Here is an 18694-nt window from a genome sequence, read left to right on the forward strand (position 1 = left end):
TAGAGCAGAGATTGCAATTTAATTTTCATGGAGTCTTTGGTATTTTAGGATACTGAGTTTCTTGGACATCCTTACTGTCTCCCAGTACCTTGGAATGGGACATTCACCACCCTGCCTGAAACAAACCAACCTTAAGGCAAAAAGCAAAAGAGGAAAATAATGTCTGGCATTAAAATGAATACACCTATTGGTTTTCCAATACTCTAGATGTGTTTTGTGCTTAAAACCCCTCTCACCAGGAAGAATACTTCTGATTTTGGCAGTTACAGAAATGAAGTTCACAGCTCCACTGGAAAAGCATTTTAAAATTAAATTCCCATTACAAGCTGGGCTCTTAACAGGACCAGAAGCTGGCTGTTTGTGTGTTGTCACCTCCAGTATACATACTTACTCAGCTATTTAGTTTGCATGTTAAAGTTTCCAAATAAACCATAAAAATCCCACATATATTACCATCCAATCATTTACATTGGAGGGGAGAGATATGAAGAATTAAGACGAAATGTCACAAGTCCTTCTGAATTCAGAAGATGCTGCCTCCACAATGTACGTGCTCCAGCACACAATCAGAACTTTGAAGTTTTGTTAGGGCTGCTTCAACCCCCTCAAACTCATGTATTTTAATGACTTCAGACAAAGAACATCTACTATTACATCACGCATAACATTTTTTCTGGTAAGGAAGGATAAAGTAGAAAGCCAGCCAGACAAGACATGCAACAGTTTAAGTCAAGACTTCAGTTTAAAATTCTGCCTTAAAAGATGTAATAGGATGAACAAAGTCAGTGTTGGCACATTTATATGAGTTAGTCCTACTTTGCTCAAATTTTGAAATATTTCCTTTAGTAGCTGTTTAAGACCACACAAAAAAAGCCTGTAATTAATTATGCCATGGTGCTTCTAAGATATTTTTTAATTCTCAACTTTTAACTGAGCTAGAATAGGCTACAATCACTCTAATTTTAACATCATGAGTCCATCTTGCAAAAGCATACCGAACAGTAGGATGAATATTTTTAGAAATACATCCAACCCACCATGCCTAACTTCAAGAAGTTGGAGCTCTTTTAAGATAACTTTTGAGGGTGGTTTTTTTTTTAAATGCTAAAGGCAAGTACACAATTATACTGTTAAATACTATCTCAAAATCCCAGGAATACTCAGCAACAGGCTATATGTACTGCTTACAGCAGAACTAAGCAAAGCAGTAAAATTCTCATGGGAATCTCAACCAGGTTGTATCTTTTTGCTCCCCTAAAACAACTAAAAATAGACATATTTGTCCTTTGTATTTCTTAGTCCGTTTCTCTCTACTTGCCGACAGTTTGTTGGCACCCAGTTTCAGGGCAGAAAGCATGAAACACGCAGCCATGCATTTCTGCACTCTTTCTTCCCCTTTATTTTCCTTACACTAGCAAGAATTTCTTTCATTTTTAAGAACAGCTATTTCTGCAATTCTGTATCCAGAATAAATAAGTATACTTTTGTCACTTAATTTTGTGTTTCAACTTTAAAACACATGTTAAAGTAAGTCTGCAACTACCACTTCACTACAATAAAATTAGATATTAAACCAACTTTTTTTTTTTTTTTGCAGATGACAGTTAAGAAGATACAAAGAGATTTGTATTTGTGGAATTTTATTTACTTTACAGCAATTCTGATGCTGCACTCAAGGCCAGATCCAACTGTACCAAGGACAACACAGAAGCCTGGTCCTCAGTGCTCAAATCACGGTTCAACATAATACACGGTGAAGCAAAGCAGCAGTTTCTGGACAGACAGTAAGCAGGCACTGCGAGAAGACGAAGTGAGAGCAGGATAAGCGTATGGAATTCCTGAGACTACCTATGGACACAGTATTTAAATACAGCCCTTCAAGCTACAGTCAAAAACTTTCCTCAGAAAAATCAATTGCAAAGAAAAACTGCCAGTGTAACACCCTCTTACCCTACAACGTTCCCTTTATTTGTTTTAATAAACAGCATGCCAAAGGCATGCAGCAGCTAGAAAGTGCTCTGTCTTACAGCCATCACAAATGCTGTATGGGGTATCATCACACCATGAGTTTGGACAAAATCTGCTGAGGCTTTAGAGCTTTACAAAGCAAGAAAAAAAAGAGTAAAAGAGTTCAGAGCTAGATTTTAGCAAAGCACTTGGGATTTGGGTTTTTCTGGTTTTCCATAGAAGAAAAAAAAAAAAATTGAGCATGAGCACATATCCAAGTTTTGCTCAACTGATGGTTACAATAGCAACTTACAAAGTAGGAAAAAGCAAAAAGGGATGCAATACAGTTTTTACACATACAGTTAACAGAAAAGTAAACAAACTTAAAGGAAAATTTACATCTTGGTGCACCACAACCTGCTGTAGGAAAAACTGCTCTCAAACTTGGGAAGAGAAGGAACTGAGACAGGTCTCTCCTTGTGAGAAGAGCATGGAAGAAAAAAAATATCTCTCAAGTTTTACTTCCCTCACCCTAAATGTCCTCTCTTCTCCAGCAGTCACATGAAAAACAGAACCCTTCAGGTTGGCAAAGGCAAGCGGAAGGAAAGCAAGTAAAGCTGAAGGCTGTAGCTCGTTACTGCGAAGGCCGCGGTGGATGACAGATTAGGATCTGCCACAGGCACAAGCGCAAGCGGCTGAGCTCAGCGAGTGAATGAGCGATGAGCGAAGGGTGGGAAGGACGATGCTGTGTGACAGCCGGGCCACGGGCAGGGCCACGCTGCCTCTTCTCCGGGGGGCTCAGGCTCCAGCTCCCCGCCTAAAGCGAGGCGGCCACAGAGCCCGGCTGCGAAAAGCACGCCCGGGAGGAAGGGATGGAGTCCTCCGGCATGGCCCATGGGCCTGAGCGCTAAGGAGTGACACGCGCTATGTATGGAAAGTACAGGGCCTTAGGGTAGCATGAAGATGCCATTAAAAGTTAGAGCGCAGCACCTGGGAGGGAAGATAAGGACAAAGTCAGAGCCAGGACAAATGGACTTATTTGGAGGATTTAAAAAAAAAAAAAAAAAAAAAGCAACACTGATGAGTACGTCTCATTAAGTTTTTGTAACACTTTAAAGTTAGTAGTTGCACTATATGAGATGCAAATCAAGATCAAAGTACTATTAAGAAACAGAACAATGGACCCTGATTTTTTATATCTTTATATATAGAATGACATATATAGAATATATGTATATACATATATACACACATTATAGTCCCCTGTGTCTAAACTTATGCATGACAGCCATCTATTAGCTCTTTGAATTGGATGCAGATAACCAGGAATTGATATGGATAGCGCCAAGCATGTTGACAGATCATCTGCGGGGAGGGGGGAAGCACCTTTATTCAATTTCAACAAGAAAAGTAGTCAAATCAAAGTCACTCAAGAACCTCATATTTAGTGTCACAACACTTTATTACAGGATAAAGCTTCTTCTAAATACTTAAAGAACAAACAATGGTTATGTTCAACATGGTGTAAAGTTTCTGTTGCAGCATGAATCATTTCTAAAAAATATCCTGGAAATCCATCAAGCTGTCTAGAAAAGAAGTGTGTATACAACACTATTAGATATGTTGAACAACCAGTTGTGAGTCCAGAAAGCTTGTTAACGGTATTTCTGTTTTTATCAGATATAATATTGTATTAGAATATTTCTTTACATTACCACATTTGTTGCAGAACTCCCATCACATCAATGACACCAATAAGGCAAGTGTGTCCTTCAATCCATCAGATTTGCAGACTTCCCACTAGACTATTTATGACTATTCAAGTTGCAATAAAGGAGTACGCATGGGCTATTGACATACTTGATCACAATAGTGCTTAAGCCAGCACCGCTCCATCTCAGTGCTGGACTGGAAGTAAATATTTGTAGAGCCAGGTGGTGACTAGAGCAGCAAAGTGATTCAACTGAACGATAATCCATGAAAGCAAGAGAGAGATGGCAACTGCATATGCCAGGCACCACCAGAAAACATATGTAAGACACTGCTCTTCAGCACTGCATTTAAACATAACACAGGGAAGCTACTTAATTTAACTGGATGATCTGAAGATCATCCAGAGGCCCCAAGCAAACCATTAAAAAAGGGAACAATTAACACTATGTTAATTAAATTAAGAAATGTAATATGTAATTTCAGATTTAAGATAGGAGCCAGTAAGTTCTAATCATGAATCTGATTACAAACAGAAGTTGAAGCCAGACAATGTAACACCGAAACCCAACATAAGCAATAAGCTCAGTTCATTCAGACATCTCCTCAACTTTTAGCTTTCATTTACAAAACTGTTTTATCAGACAGAGAACTGAAATTGAAATACAGACTCCAAACACTTATACCAGTCGTCAGAGCAGGACCGTACACAAGCTCTAAGTCTCTGTCAAAAGAGTTTACAAAAGAAAAGACAGGACAAGCAAATAAAAACTGTTGAAAGAGTGGAAAAAAAATACCAAAACTAAGGTTGCTTTACTTCCCAGCAGTCTCTCAGCCATTTCAGCATCAATAATGACAACACCAACTTAAAAGTCGGGAGTCCTCTGTATGCAGTACCAAATGTGCACCCGCTAGCATATAAGGTTTTTGCAAAGTCTTCACACAGGAACTATTCCATGTCTCTGCTCATACTCTTCACCTCTTCTATGATATTTTCAGCACTATTATCTCCTTTTCAAGATGAGAAAGGCCAGCAACCACACACTATTTAAAATACAGAAATACCATGGAATTAGAGTTCTGCATTTTTGTTTTGCTCCGTTTCCTACTACTGACGTTCTCCATGCTTGTTTGATTGCTTCTCTGCATTAACCTAGCACTTTCACAAAACAATCTACTGAAAAGTTACTGTCTTTCCCTAGAACTAGCTCAGAAGCCATATTAAGATAGACTAAATTAAAAAATGATAAATGTAATCTAACACCATGCTGCCCAATTACTCACCATCACAAAAGTCTTTTGAAAATCTTCAATTCTTACTATCCAGAAAGATTGTTCTGTCCAAAAGTATTGTCCTTTAGCATTAGAACAAACCCCGCGTAAGGGTAAAACCTGTTTCTCTCTATCGTTTTTAAACCAAATATATCTAGCAAGGTACGTCAGAGAAATATCAGCTGTTTGGGCACTAGATGTGCATAGATTTTACTTTCCTTTTTTTAAGCACAAATGTCTACTATTCCAGAGAGAGCTGCCTAAAAAAAAAGGAAAAAGTGTTCTGCATTTTATTCTACCGAGTCATACGTTCCCTACCGTTTTGTCACACTGCTGTGACACAAATGATACTTTCTTTAGAATTCTACAAAATAACAGCACGTTTATTCCATAGGCAAGCACTGCAATATTAAACAACTGCCTAGATAGTAACTAGGTAAAGACATACCAAATGCAATTGTTTATATTCAGTTATGTGCAAGAACAAGATATGATCAAATATGCTCAAACGGGTTTTTGTTTATTACAAAGCAATTTAAGTTTGTTCTATGTCTGGAGGTTCCTGACTTAAAACCTACAGAAGCACTGCCAACAGAGAACAAGCAAGTCCCCGGTATCTCCAGCTGCTTTCAGTTTAGGCAGCAGTCAGACAAACCCCCCTTCCTTTTCCTAGGGCTGCTTTTCTCTTTAAGCATTTACTCCACCATCCATAAAGGTTCTGCTGTCACCCCTGCTGAGGGTGGTATTTTACACTACTTCAAAAGAAAAGGCAGGTGGGACAGCAGGCACCAAAACTCATATTGCACACTAGAAATTACACTTTTCTAGATTAAAAAAAAAAATAATTTCCATACTATGACTGTTATTACTTAAGCACTGCAGCTTGAGCTTCATTTGAGCTAGTAAGTAGTTCTACCAGTATGAAAGACACAGGTTTATTAATGTAAGTTGATGGCTTGGAAGTTCCACTTTATCATTTTCTGCATGAAATTAAAGTAAATAGGGGTGAAAACTCAGATGGCTGTGTTGGCACTTAGCGAATTTTAACAGCGCTCTAGATGTTTGTTTCAATTCTGAAAGCACTAAACACAACTGCAGGTACCAAGCAGGTCTGTAGCTTGCTCAGCCGAGCAGTCAGGCACCAGTATTGGAACAAGCCAGTCAACTAAAACCAACCTGTCTCTCAGGTTATGATTTTCGACAATTGCCTCACAGAGATAATACTTCTGTTTGTGGGTTTTTTGTTGTTTTTGTTTTTGTTTTGTTTTTTGTTTTTTTTTTAACGAAGGTCAATCTGATTTGCAGCAGGGAAGTTCAGAGGAGCACAGGGGCTGTAGGCAGTGTTAGTGGGACACAGCGCCTTCTCATTCTAGGGCACCTACATCCAGAATTACTCACTCAGACCAAGAGGCACAACTATCTGCTAGCTGACTTGCATATTAAAAATACTGGGACAGAGCTGATCACAAACACCACCACTGTAAAGTGAAACTATCCAGACCTGTTGTCACTGGGTAGGGGGAAAAAAAAAAAAAAAAAAGCCAGGACAAGTATTCCTGAAAGGTTCTGGACAGACAACATTCAGAGTTACTGATGTAACTCAGAAACATTTCAAGCTGTTTACAAAGTTCTAGCAGCAGTTACTGGAATTATAGGGAAAAAAAAAAAAAAAAAACAAAAACAAAACCACAAAAGAATTGTTTTAATGTTTTACAAAATTCCTGAAGTTATAAAGCTTTTAGTTCCTTGTCACTGAAAGTTATTCTTCACCTCATTATAATGGGCATATTTCAGCATTTAACATTATTAGAATAACAAATGCTGATTTTAAGGAGTTAGGAGATTAAAAAGATGGTACTTAAAATGTAATTCAAAATGTTACACTATACATGCCACGATGAATCTGCAAACATGCTCAATTTCATTAAAAAAAAAAACCTCTTATATATAGTGTGCTTCCTTCATACTGTCAAATTATTTATTCCTTGGCCAAATGAATGAAATAAAAGATAGCACGAAATTTCTTGTAATAGAAGCAAATTAATTCTGGGCCCCACAAAACCTGAAATAGCCATTTATTTTAGAGGTTTAATGTTTGACCAACAGGGCAGTCTAATACTAATGATTTGCCACCAGTCTTTCAACTAAGTTACAAAGTCAAGAACGCTAAGATCTCCAGAAGACGCACTCTCACATCTTCTACAGAAACACAAAAAATTTTGTTTTCTCAATTAAAAGAAGTTACAGCAATCCCACAGAAATTGCAGAGGTAAGACAGAAAGATCTCCTTGCAAGATCTTTACTACTCAGAATTAATCAAAGCAAAACAGCCATCCCAGTGATAATCCCCTTTAGTGCTTCACAGTTTATGCAATAGTCAATTACTAAAGAGGATGAAAGACAAAACAATCTTTGCAAATAGGTCACTGTCTATATTTATAATGATTAAAACCAGCCTGCTACTAGAAGTAACTTCTAATAAACATAAAAAGTAACATTAAGACAGTGCATGTATTTTAAATAAATTCTATGTCGCCTATGACAGAGGAGGTAACACTCATCAGAAACAAAGTTATTTCACATAGGTTATGCATTAGCATTGCTGCATGCAGATTTTAATTTTTGCCTGTAACGATTCCAAAGTATCACCCTCATAAAGATAACAGCTAACTATTCTTGACATGATCTCTGAACTTACCCAACTCCTTCCCTGTCTGCACGCCTTCTCTCTCAAAACTTGATTTTAGATTTTACCTGCAAACACTGCCCAAAGCTCCTTTTCAAGACCACTTTTAATGTCTTCCACTTTTGCTTCAACTTTTCTTTCCTGTTTAGGCATGCCTAAACAGCTAATATTTTTCTTCAGAACAATTACTCCAGGCTCTACTGCATAATGCTGGGACCTCCCATCTGCTTCTTTCAGGGATTGTCCATCTTCTGCTACAGAATTCTCCTCTTCCAAAATTTTCTGTTTTCCCCCATCCCTGGCCTCTCTGAGGGGTATTTTCTGCCCTTCCTGTGGGATCAGGACATCACACCTGACACCATTTTCCTAAAATTTTATTGAATTTCATTGATTCTCACAGCTTCCAGTGCCAGCACCGTGTCAGTGATTCTCACACCCAGCTGTGCACTCCTGAACCATTTCATTCAACTCCCATTCTACCTGTAATTACCATCGCCACCAGAGATTTAAATCTGGTTACACTGGAGCTTGTTTCCTCTCGAGCCCCCTTTCCTCTAATCACCTCCAGCCTTCCTACAGTTCAAGTCCATAAACTAACATCTGATTCTTACAATGCCTTATGCACCAGAGTTGCACCCAAGAGTTGAAATTTCTTTGCATAAAATGTCAAGAATATTCATTACCCAGTCCTGATCTTTCTCTTGATCAGATCCTTTGCTTACATCTTCATTAGCACATTGCTCTGCTCACACTGTCAACTCTCTATCCTTCATTTCATATAATGTTTCAGCTGCTAAAAAATCCTTCCTTTATGCAGTTACTTTGGAGACTCTGGATCTTCCAGTATTTCCACAGCCAGCAAGCCGATGAGCTCGAGACTGTACAGCTGCAGAACCTGCACTTCATTACTGGAAAGGAGAAGGAGGATAATCTTCAGAGAATAAATGTAGCCACCTCTTAGAAGAATCTCAGACCAGAAGCATTCCTCTGCATCGCACACATTTGTACTCAGGATACTGAAAACACACCGAAGGGGGGGCTAGGGCTGAATACTACCACCTCAAGCCCTGCACAAAATCACCTACACAAAGGTATTATTGTTAAGGTCATTCTAGCTTCTAATCTTAGAAATTTAAGAGAAGACACCTGTAGTTAGAGTTTATTATAATGCAGACTGCATAAAACCAAACCCCGCAGCAGGCAGGGGAGGGAGAACCACAGTCAGTCTTGTGAAGTGAAATCCTGTTTGTGAGTGAAAGCAGGGAACTTGATGTTCTCACTACAGACTAAGAGCAATAAAAACAGCTTTCTGAGCCATTAATTTCTGCACAGCTGATCTCTACTAAACAATGCTCATTATTGAAAGAATTCTAAAAAAAACGCGAGGCTGTTCCAGCAAGAAGGCTGGCACTCTGAATATCTAGACTGATCTAACGGTGACATCAGTGCTACTGCTGCTTTAATCCCTACAGCTACTAAATGTCAAACATTTTCATTGTATTTAAAGAGCTTGCGATTGCGCACAATGAGATTAAGTTACTTCACAGTTTTAGAGTAAGGCAACTGCAAGGCCCAGTGAGCATCCCCATTCTTGTCGCCCAAGACCATGATAATGGCAAGTTCTTCAGTAACATCAGTCAGAAGCTGCCAAGCTTTTTCCACAGCTGAAATGTGGCATTTTTAGGATTTGTATTTTTTAAACACCGTGAAAACTCCCATCTTCAGACCTTCCACAACCCAGTGAAGTCTACAAATATGTGCATAGCTGCTCCACTCAAATCCAAACCTATAAATAGGTTGTAGCATTGAGTCGAGTGTATTTGGGGGGGTGGAAGGAGGGAGAAAGGTAAAAAGACTAAGTGTCACTCCATCAGCAGTCACAAAGCCCGGTGGAAACTGAGCAGCAGGCCATATATTTCTTACTGTTTGACAAAAGACACCCATGCAACATTAATTTCATCTACTTTGGAGAAGGGGATGCATCAAACTATAGTCAACACAGTAGAAGGAACTGTCTTAACATAGAATATAAACTTTAGTGTGGTAAACTATTTAAAGTAGGATATACTTTCTAAACATTCCTCAGTATTTTCATAATTTGTTTGGCAAACAATTACTATGGCAGTAGATGGGCTACTACACACGCTTCTAAAATAAATATCTAATAATTATTTTATCCTTCCAAGTTCAAAGTGGCTCACATCAACTACCGTGAGCTAGGACACTGCTGTAAATGAAGTGCAAGAAAACTGGTCAAATTTCACATTGCATAAGCAAGAAATAACTAAAAAAAAAAAAAAATTAAATTCAATAATCCTATTTACTCCTTATTATTGGGGGGGGGGGGGGGGGGGCGGGTGTTAAAATAAAATGGTCTTAAAAGATACAAATATTAGAGGCATGAAGTCCCATTACTAGAGAAACTCTGAATTTCCACAATGAGGCCAAGAGTAGACTAGGATACTGAAAAACTACTGATTCTGAGTATTTTCAATACATACATATATGAGCTCATACTGTTCAAGACTACATAAATCACCCCATCTTGTATCTTTAAGATCTTCCCACACTCATTAAGTAAGCAGTTTTGTCTTAATTTTGTCTTATTAGCAAAGTACTGATTCACAGCTCTCCATGGTAAGATTTTTATTTCTAAAGTTAGCATCAACTTTTATTTGAACACCACACTTCAGTAAGTTCCTTTGGTACTCTGAATACGTGCTGGCAAGTAGAATTTACTATAATGATTAGTTTGTACCCAAGAAACAGCAGTTTCACATTTCAGAGTAAGAAAGTTCAAGACTAGGGAGCTTTTAACCTTAGAATTTTAATATAATTTAACATCTCCCTACAGAAAGATGGGGGGAGGGGGGGGAATTATCTATATACACACACATACATAATTATACATATGTACATACACATCATTAGTTCAAGAACAAACATGGATTATAATAGACTAATTAACTTGGCTACCCATACAAGAAGTGACCTTATTACCTAAGATGGAGTGCTAATCTTTTGTTGGGGGTGGGGGAGGCCTGTAAAAAAAAAAAAATTAAAAAGGGAGAGAAATCGCTTTACTAAGGAAAAAGGCCATCAATGCTCAGTTTTAGCCTGAAGTGGGAGTACATAATTCCTGAGATTCTTCCATAGTAATTAACAAACTCACATGTTTGGAGTTTTAATCCAGAGTAAAGTTGTGAGAAGCAGAATTGGCAAGGCTGACTCATTACAACAAGAGTCTACGAACAAAATAATCAAGCCAGAAATTAAACTCCACATAAATCTTAAGTGTACCATTTTTAAACTATTAAACCCACTAATACATCGATTTACAGCTCTTACGCTATCTATACACATACTTAGGAAAAGCTGACAGTAACTAGCACTATTATTTCAACAAGCCAAGAAGTGAGGAGTTACTGCAGTAGACTCCTTTCCTCTGGAAGAAAATAAAACCCAAATTCAGTGTCATCTCAAAACAATCTTAAAAAAAGAAAAAAAGCGTTTCTGTAACATTCAATCACAGGATAATGTAAATGGAATTAATCACCAAAGCAAAGTATTCCTGCAAGGAATAGAGCTATACACATCAACTGTTTAGACTTCAATAACGAGTTCATGCTGAGATAAGACATTTTTACTTAAACAATCTGAATTTATTGGGAATAGATCTCAAAATAGTAGCAAGCAATTATGGCAATAAAGAAATGAAAGAAAAAAACACACACAAATCTACAGGGACCATTTTTAGCTTACCTGCACTTGTTCTGTGGAGCTACTACTGAGTTCATCTCCAGACTCTGAATCTTGGTGAATTTTTTCTGAGCCTTCTCCCGCTGAATCACAAGATTGTTCATGCAAAAAGCTGGTCTTCTCTATTTCCAAGAACTCTGGACACGGAGAATGACCCGTGGAGATGGTTCTATACTGATTGGAAACCTTGGGAGACTGCAACTCATTGTTAAGTTTTCCATTGTTTTGGGTAAGGTCCAGACTCAAACCAAGAGTTTGACCAGGGCTAGTGTTCAGTCCCAGATTTTGATTGGCATCTCGAACTAAGCAAGACACTTGAACTGGAGAAGATTTTCCAAAACTAGAAAGCTCTGGTGACTTATTCACATTTTCAGTTGACCTCTGTAATCCATGTGTCAACTTCAAAGCGTTATTTGGCAGCATGCTTGCTTGCTTAACAGGTGGCATCAGCGCTTTTCGTGGTATTTCCTTCACATACTGTGCTGGCACATAAAAGGGTTTTGAATTTTCATCTCTTTTGACTTGCCACCAATCATCATTAGTCTTTTTCACTAAGATGTATCTCTCCCCTTGCTTAATCACAATTTTCTTGTCCTTGGCCTCATACTCATAGTCATACTCCACTTCAATGTACAGTTGCCCTGGAAGGATCTTCCCACCTTTGTCAGCCATTTCTATTTGAAGAGATTTCACCTTTTCAGGCAAAAGATAAGCCACATTCTGTTTCAGAAGTGTTATTTTCCTGTTAATAATCAGAGCTGTAAGAAAAAATAAAGTAATTGTCTAAGAGCACTTCAGAGGAAAATAATTCCAAAAATAACCCTGCCTATTCAATTTATGTCAACCTCAGAGTAATAAATTCATGGAAAAATGCAAGATGTTCAGATACCTTTCTCATTGATAAAACAGAAAGTCAGTAGAACAACTTAGTCACCGATTTAACTCTCCTATTCACGCAAGCCTCCTGCTATCAAGTTGCTCATTAAACCTGTTGTTTCTATTACTAAATAATGTTGATCACCAGGGGCTCGGTGGGGGGACTAGTCCATCTCTTGCTTACACACAGGCTTACTTGCTTCATGAAACTGTGTTACTACACTGGTTTTAACCAAAATATTCAAAAGGAGATGGTTATTATTATTTGCTTATTTTGATTCCTCTTTCAGTTCGATAGTTTCTTCAGAGTGCTTAAAATCCCTTGTGTCTTGCTCCAATGCTACACCTCAGTCATCAGGTCCAGCATGGGCTGGCAATCCTTGACCCCCGTGCGCTGCACGCTCCACAGAGCCTGCTCACCTTCCCCTCACCGGCGCAGAAGGTGACCAGGGAGCTGTGCAACCCACACTGGCTGAGGCTGCAGATCATGTTGCCTCTGCCTCTCGCTGTTGTCTATAAAACATGCCGTATAACCACTTTTTTATTTATTTCTTTAAATTGCTAGTGTAACTGCAACATAGAAGCTCATCTATAACCACAGTAGTATTTAACATTTCCAAGATACTTTGGTTTCAGTCGTTTAAATTCTACATATTTCCTTTGCTCTTAATAGAGCTTTTTGTGGTATTTACTTTACAGAAAACCTGATCTAACCAAAAGTTTAAGGGCTAAAACAGAAAACACAAACAAAAGCACCAACAATAATGAAACAGGATTACAAACCAAAACCAAAAATGGATAATAATGTAAAGGGTAATACACAAAAATATTGAAAAGGACTTTTAGCATCTTATAATCCAGACAACCACCACTGTATCCGCACTCATGAATTGCAAGTTCTCTCTATTTAATCATACAGCATCAATGTCACAATTCATGAGTGGATAAGCACCAGTCTTATCAACTTACACTGAACACGACATAGTAAATTAACATGAAAGATATGATTTCTTAATCTTGAAAATCAAAGCATGTAAGTAAAGGGGAAGATCTCCAGCATTCAAATAGAATGTCGGAGAATTCAAGTAAAATGCTGCCACGTTTAATCTTATAAGGATTAACAAATGAATCTTTTTTTAAAAAATGCATGTTTCACGAATGAGAAAAATTATGTAGGAACTTGCAGCTCTGCAAGTTAAGATTTTGTGATGAGATTTGTAGCATTTACTTTGCCACAGAGTGGAACTAATGCAATTCCATGCAGGCACACACATGCAGAGTGAACTCAGCTACCCTGAACAGGACTAAGGACAGAAACAACAACAACAAAAAAAAAAGACTTCTGGGAGAGCTGAAGCAGAAACCTCTAACAGTTCTTCAATTTTTCTTTCACCATTTCTGCTATTTGGTCTGAGCCTGGGGGTGGAGGGGGGAGGGGGGAGAAATACATTTCCCACATAGCTCGGTAGAAAAGGAAGAAGCTGAAAACCTCAAGTATGATGCCAAGACAGAAGTGCCCATCTTTCAACTGTGTCTTTCTCCCACAGTCCATCTTCTTTTACTTCCAGGAAGCACTTCCTATAGGTAACTTGAAAGCTACCATCATTTACAAGACTTTAAATGGAATCACAAGGTCAGACTTACAATTTTATTGAGGACTTGGCAGAAGGAACGATGGTACCACATTCAACAAAGCTGACAGTAGGAACATAAAGCAGTAGAAAAGAATGCTAGGATTCTGGTGTTTACTCTCTCTACCATAAAATGGTACATTGACATTCATAGCATTGTAGTCTATTTAGAGCCTCCATACAAAACAACTTGCTTACCTGCTGTTCTACATAAACAGGTATTTTTAAGTGCAGCTCTGCAGTTGTTTAGTAACTGTAGCAGAAGGTAAACATGAACAAATTGCAGCCATTCCCACTCTCTTCCTAGTTTTGGAAGCTCTGCCATACAAATGTTATTTTTTCCTTGTTACTAAACCTGACTCCTCCCAACACTTCTTCGAGGCTGCTACCAACCCCTTTCACGGCTTCAAGGTCATATACCAGAAAAATGCAAGTGTTTCAGAGTTACAGTCTACCTCTAAGGTCTGCTGCCTTGGAAGTTGAAATGTGGGACGAGGACCCATTCACACTGTCTTCCTTTCTCCCACACAGAAACCAAAACGAGAACATAACCCTATGGTTTCCCACAGAGCTACCAAGTGTTTAAAAGCTTGGATTTTTCATTTCTCTTTTGCCAATTCCATATAACTATTTATTGAGAACGTATGCTTAACATTTTTTCAAGACAGACAGGCTCAGTAAGTTGCATTTTATCCTTAAAAAATAGGAGAATTTTGAGAAATACAAGTTAAATAAAATACAGTAGCTACAACAATAGCTCTATCCACTTTTGAAGTCAGTTTTGCAGCCTCATCCCTTTCCAAAAAAAAAAAAAAAAAAAGAAAAAAGAAACAACAAAAATAAGCAGCATGGTTCTTTGTTCTTTCAACCAAGCTGCAAAATTATCAAGTCAATAGCAAACATTTGGTAAGGTTGAACATACGATCAAAGAGACAGGCTGTGTCCTGTGTTTGGCCAGAACACTAAAGCAGTTTTATAAACAGATCACATCATCAGGATCAAGCAAGGCTCTAATTCTCCACCTCAGTAGAGAGAAGCCAGAGGTACCTATGGTATAGGTGGGAAACCTTTCTCAGCAAGTTTAACAAGTATCAACATTAACCCTGTAGGTCTGCAACAACCACCATGGCCTTGATTTCACAGAACCAAATGCATTAAGTTCTATTTTGTTTGAATTTTTTTAAAGTGGCTTTTGTGCCAGAGAAGGTAGACTGCCTGTACCCTATGCGCAGCCTAGGGGATAGCTAATTGTAATGTCCTTTCGAGGGTCCATGTACCTGTCTCAGAGAATTCGGGTTAAAGAGCCATGGAAGCCTTGGCCAAACTTCTACTGTAAGGGGCTTACAGTAATTCAGATGTGAATGCACAGTATTGACATTTGGAGTACTGACTTCACTGTGCTACCAGTCAACAACTGAAGCGATACAGCAGGTCACACCTTGTAACCTCACTGTATTTTTTTTCTTTACCATCACCTGTAGTGCTGGATGGCACCCTCTTTGGTACAGAAGGTTGAAGAATTATAATTACAGGATGGTAAGCATGAAAAGTTATTTGCTTCCACAGAGGACATCTGTAAGCTTTAACACCTTAAACAAAGCCTCAATACCCGATTCCCCACGTGGAAATACATTCCACCCTTTCACAGAGAACTCGTGCTGCCTTCAAGAGCGAGGACACTGGTGACTATATACACAGCCCTGGGCGCAAGACCCAGAGCAGCCACGCTCAGGAAGCAAGCAACGAGAGGATCTTCCACTCAATACCCACACATAGATCTTTTTGGGCTCCGATTTCTGATGGGAACCATTCCCACCTCCTACCCAGCTAAGGCTGAGCAAGGCCGGCACCCCTCGGTGTTTGCAGAGGTCAGCTCCCCTGCCCCAGGCCGCACCGTGCCCCTCCACAGCCTCTCCCCACCACAGGATGCAAACATAGCATTGGGGGTTTGCATGCAAACATTGGCCTCTAGCTGGATTTCATGTACATCCACACAAATCAGAACCTTTTCTGATTAGATCCCAATGTGACAGCTTCAGCCACCCTTAGGTGGGCTGGGTTTGGAGAGCTTTAGGTTTGCTCAGAGGTAGGCAGGCCTTTCCTAGGGCAACTTAAACCCTATGGCAACACGGTCACCTCCTCACAGCACTCAATCTTAACTGTAGAACAACCCTCACTAAATTTTGCACATGCAAACAGTCTTGAAAGAAATAAGGTCCTGACACACACAGAGAGGTGTATATAGGTGTAATCATATATGATGTGTAATATAACATGATCATACATCGTATTAGGAAAGATCACCCCTAACTTCAGCATTATCCTAGAACTAAAGACCAAAAAAAAAAAAAATTGGGAGGTACTCAATAGGTGTTTCATACCTCTCTTTTGAAATTATCAGGCATAGAGTATTTTCTTCTGATCTTCTAGAATCAGGTAATTGAGACTTGAGATATACTAAAAAGACTTTTTGCTATTTCTTTTAATTTCTTCTTGGAAAAAACCTTACTCACTATAGCTATGGAATTGTTACTTACTTTATAATACAAACAGATAAGTTATTAAAAATGCCACTGAGGATACTAACCAATCGCCTTAAAATTCTTCGTGTGACCTTGTTCACAGTGTCCTACAAAGCAGCAGCAGTTGACTTGTGTAATCTTTTTCCATTTTCAGCATCAAACTTCACCCACTACTTAAATGAACCCTTCCGCAGTGCTGATACAGAAATAAACTCAATTACTGAAGCTAAATTAGGATAAATTCTTACCAATTCAGGCCAGATGAGATACCCTGGCTACAGCTCTCTAGATTCTATGATTCTGCTTCTCCCTGGGCAGCTTGCTTAGGGGTTCAAGCCGTATTTATTGCATGACCACTGCTTGGGAGAGTGGTCCCACAACAACCTTGTCAGAATTCAGCCCTATTCATACCTTTCTTCCCACGGGGCACCACTCTTTATCCAGCACCACTAACTCCGCAGCCGATATTTTCATGCAGACAACCAGCCCTTGCCAGTGCCTGTAAAAACCACCATCTGCGAAGCGTGCATCTAGAGCATGCAAAAGTTGTACAAAAATAGATGCAAATGCAAACAACAAATATAGACAAAACACAGACAACTTATAAGCTTTATGAAAACAAGCTTGATCCTTTACTGTCTCCTCAGAGGTTGCTAACCTAGGTCAGAAATCGAGCACTACTCCCAGGTGAACCAGCTTCCCAGAGCTCCCACTTCCGTAAAACTTAAAGGCGTAATAAGTAACCATTTAATAATTGCCTATGACTCAGAGTACTGAATAAGCGATGCATTTTGAACAACTGTCAGGACAACTTTCCGAGGCTCGCTGCAGCACCCCACACCTTGACGAGCCCCCGGCGCATCGCCGGCCCGCCCGCTCCTCGTTGCCGGCTTTTGTTAAGTTGCGGACTCCGACGACCGGCTGCGAGCGGCGCGGCGCGGCGGGCCCGCCCCGGCCCAGCCCCCCGAGGTGCCGCGCTCGAGTCCAGAGCGGGCCGCCGGCCCGGCCCGGGAGAGGCCGCCCGGGCGCCGCCGCCCGCCGCCTCCCTTTGTTCCCCGCCGGCCGCGGCCGCCGCAGGTGAGCGGCGGTCGCACAAGGCAGGTCGGGCGGCCCTGCCCGGCCTCCGCGCCGCCCCCGGCACCGCGCGCCCACCGGCGGCGCCCAGGTGCGGAGCCGCCTCCCGGCCAAACCGCCGCCGCCGCCGGCTCGGCGCTCCCGGCGGCGCCTGGGGAACGAAGCCGCTGCCGCCGCCGCCGGGGGCACCGCGGGGCGGCGCCGCCCAGACCCCCCGCCGGGCGCGGGAGGCGCTCCCCGCGGCGCCCCGCAGGCGAGAGGGAGGGAGGGCGGGCGGCGCCGTGAGCCGGCCCCGGCCCGGACGTGCCCTCCGCAGGCCACCCTCCCGCCCCTGCCCGATTGTCCCGGCGCCGCCGCCGCCGCGCTCCTCCCCGCCCTCCTCCTCCTCCTCCTCCTCCTTCCCCGCGCCGGGCCGGGAGGCGCAGCCCCTCACCTGCACTCGCCGGCGCGGCCGGGCCCGAGCCCCGCTCCGGTGACGGCGACGGCGGCCGCTCCCGCTCCGCTCCCCTCCGCGCCCGCCCCGGCCGAGTGTCAGCTCCGGGGCACGGCGGCGTCACCGCTCCCCCGTCACGTGCCGGGGGCGGGGCGCGCGGGCGGGGCCCGGCGGAGGTGGGGGGTGTGGTGGGGGCGGGGCGGGCGCCGCGCACCCCGGTCCCCGCCGCTCCGGTCCCCGCCGCTCCCAGCCGGGCCCGCCGGCGCCGCGGGCGTGCGGCGCGGCTGGGGGCTCGGCGGGCGCCGCGCCCGGGCCCGGGCCGGGGCCCGCCCGGGGGCCTCGCCCTTTGCGGTCGCCGGGGCCGCTGCGGGGCGAGCGCGGGCGGGTTTGCGGGGGCCGCCGAGCCGCCCTCAGCAGCCTCCCGGCGGCGATGGGGACGGGGAAGCCGCAGCCTGGCGAGCGGCGCGGGGGTGCTGCTGGTAACGTGAGCGCGGTGCGCGGTGCGCGGTGCGTTCGCCCCTCCGGCCCGCCGTGCCTCTGCGGTACCGTCTGCCGCAGGGACCGCTCCCTCGGTGGGACCCTCCGCTCGTGTGCACGGTCATGGGAAACACCGGGGCCTTTCCGGCCGTGGTAAAAAGAACAGATGGAAAACAAAAGCTACACCCCTTCCTCGCTGCAATCAGGGCGCTCTCTGAGTATTTAATAGTTGATAACTGAAGAAACCACAATTTTTAAATAGTCTGACCAAAAAGAATAGGAAATAGTCCAGTTGTTCCAAGCTCAC

At 42.0% G+C, this 18694-nt stretch overlaps 1 protein-coding gene across 7 annotated transcripts in view; it reads right to left on the minus strand.

The window, feature by feature from the left end:
- The window catches only part of ARHGAP12 (Rho GTPase activating protein 12), a 79366-nt gene extending 61379 nt beyond the window's left edge, over nt 1-17987 (minus strand). For 6 of the 7 annotated variants that reach the window (XM_082305412.1, XM_082305411.1, XM_082305410.1 and 3 more), the window contains exon 1: nt 11378-12126. In XM_082305412.1, coding sequence (XP_082161538.1) covers nt 11378-12046 — 669 coding nt within the window. In that variant the 5' untranslated portion in view covers nt 12047-12126. Of the gene's footprint in view, nt 1-11377; nt 12133-17910 lie in introns of those variants that run through there. The other variant, XM_082305413.1, reaches the window with a different exon arrangement.
- Nucleotides 17988-18694: the final 707 nt, after the last annotated feature.

The sequence above is a fragment of the Platalea leucorodia genome, assembly GCF_965183815.1.
Source record: "Platalea leucorodia genome assembly, chromosome: 1".
Taxonomy (NCBI): Eukaryota; Metazoa; Chordata; class Aves; order Pelecaniformes; family Threskiornithidae; genus Platalea; species Platalea leucorodia.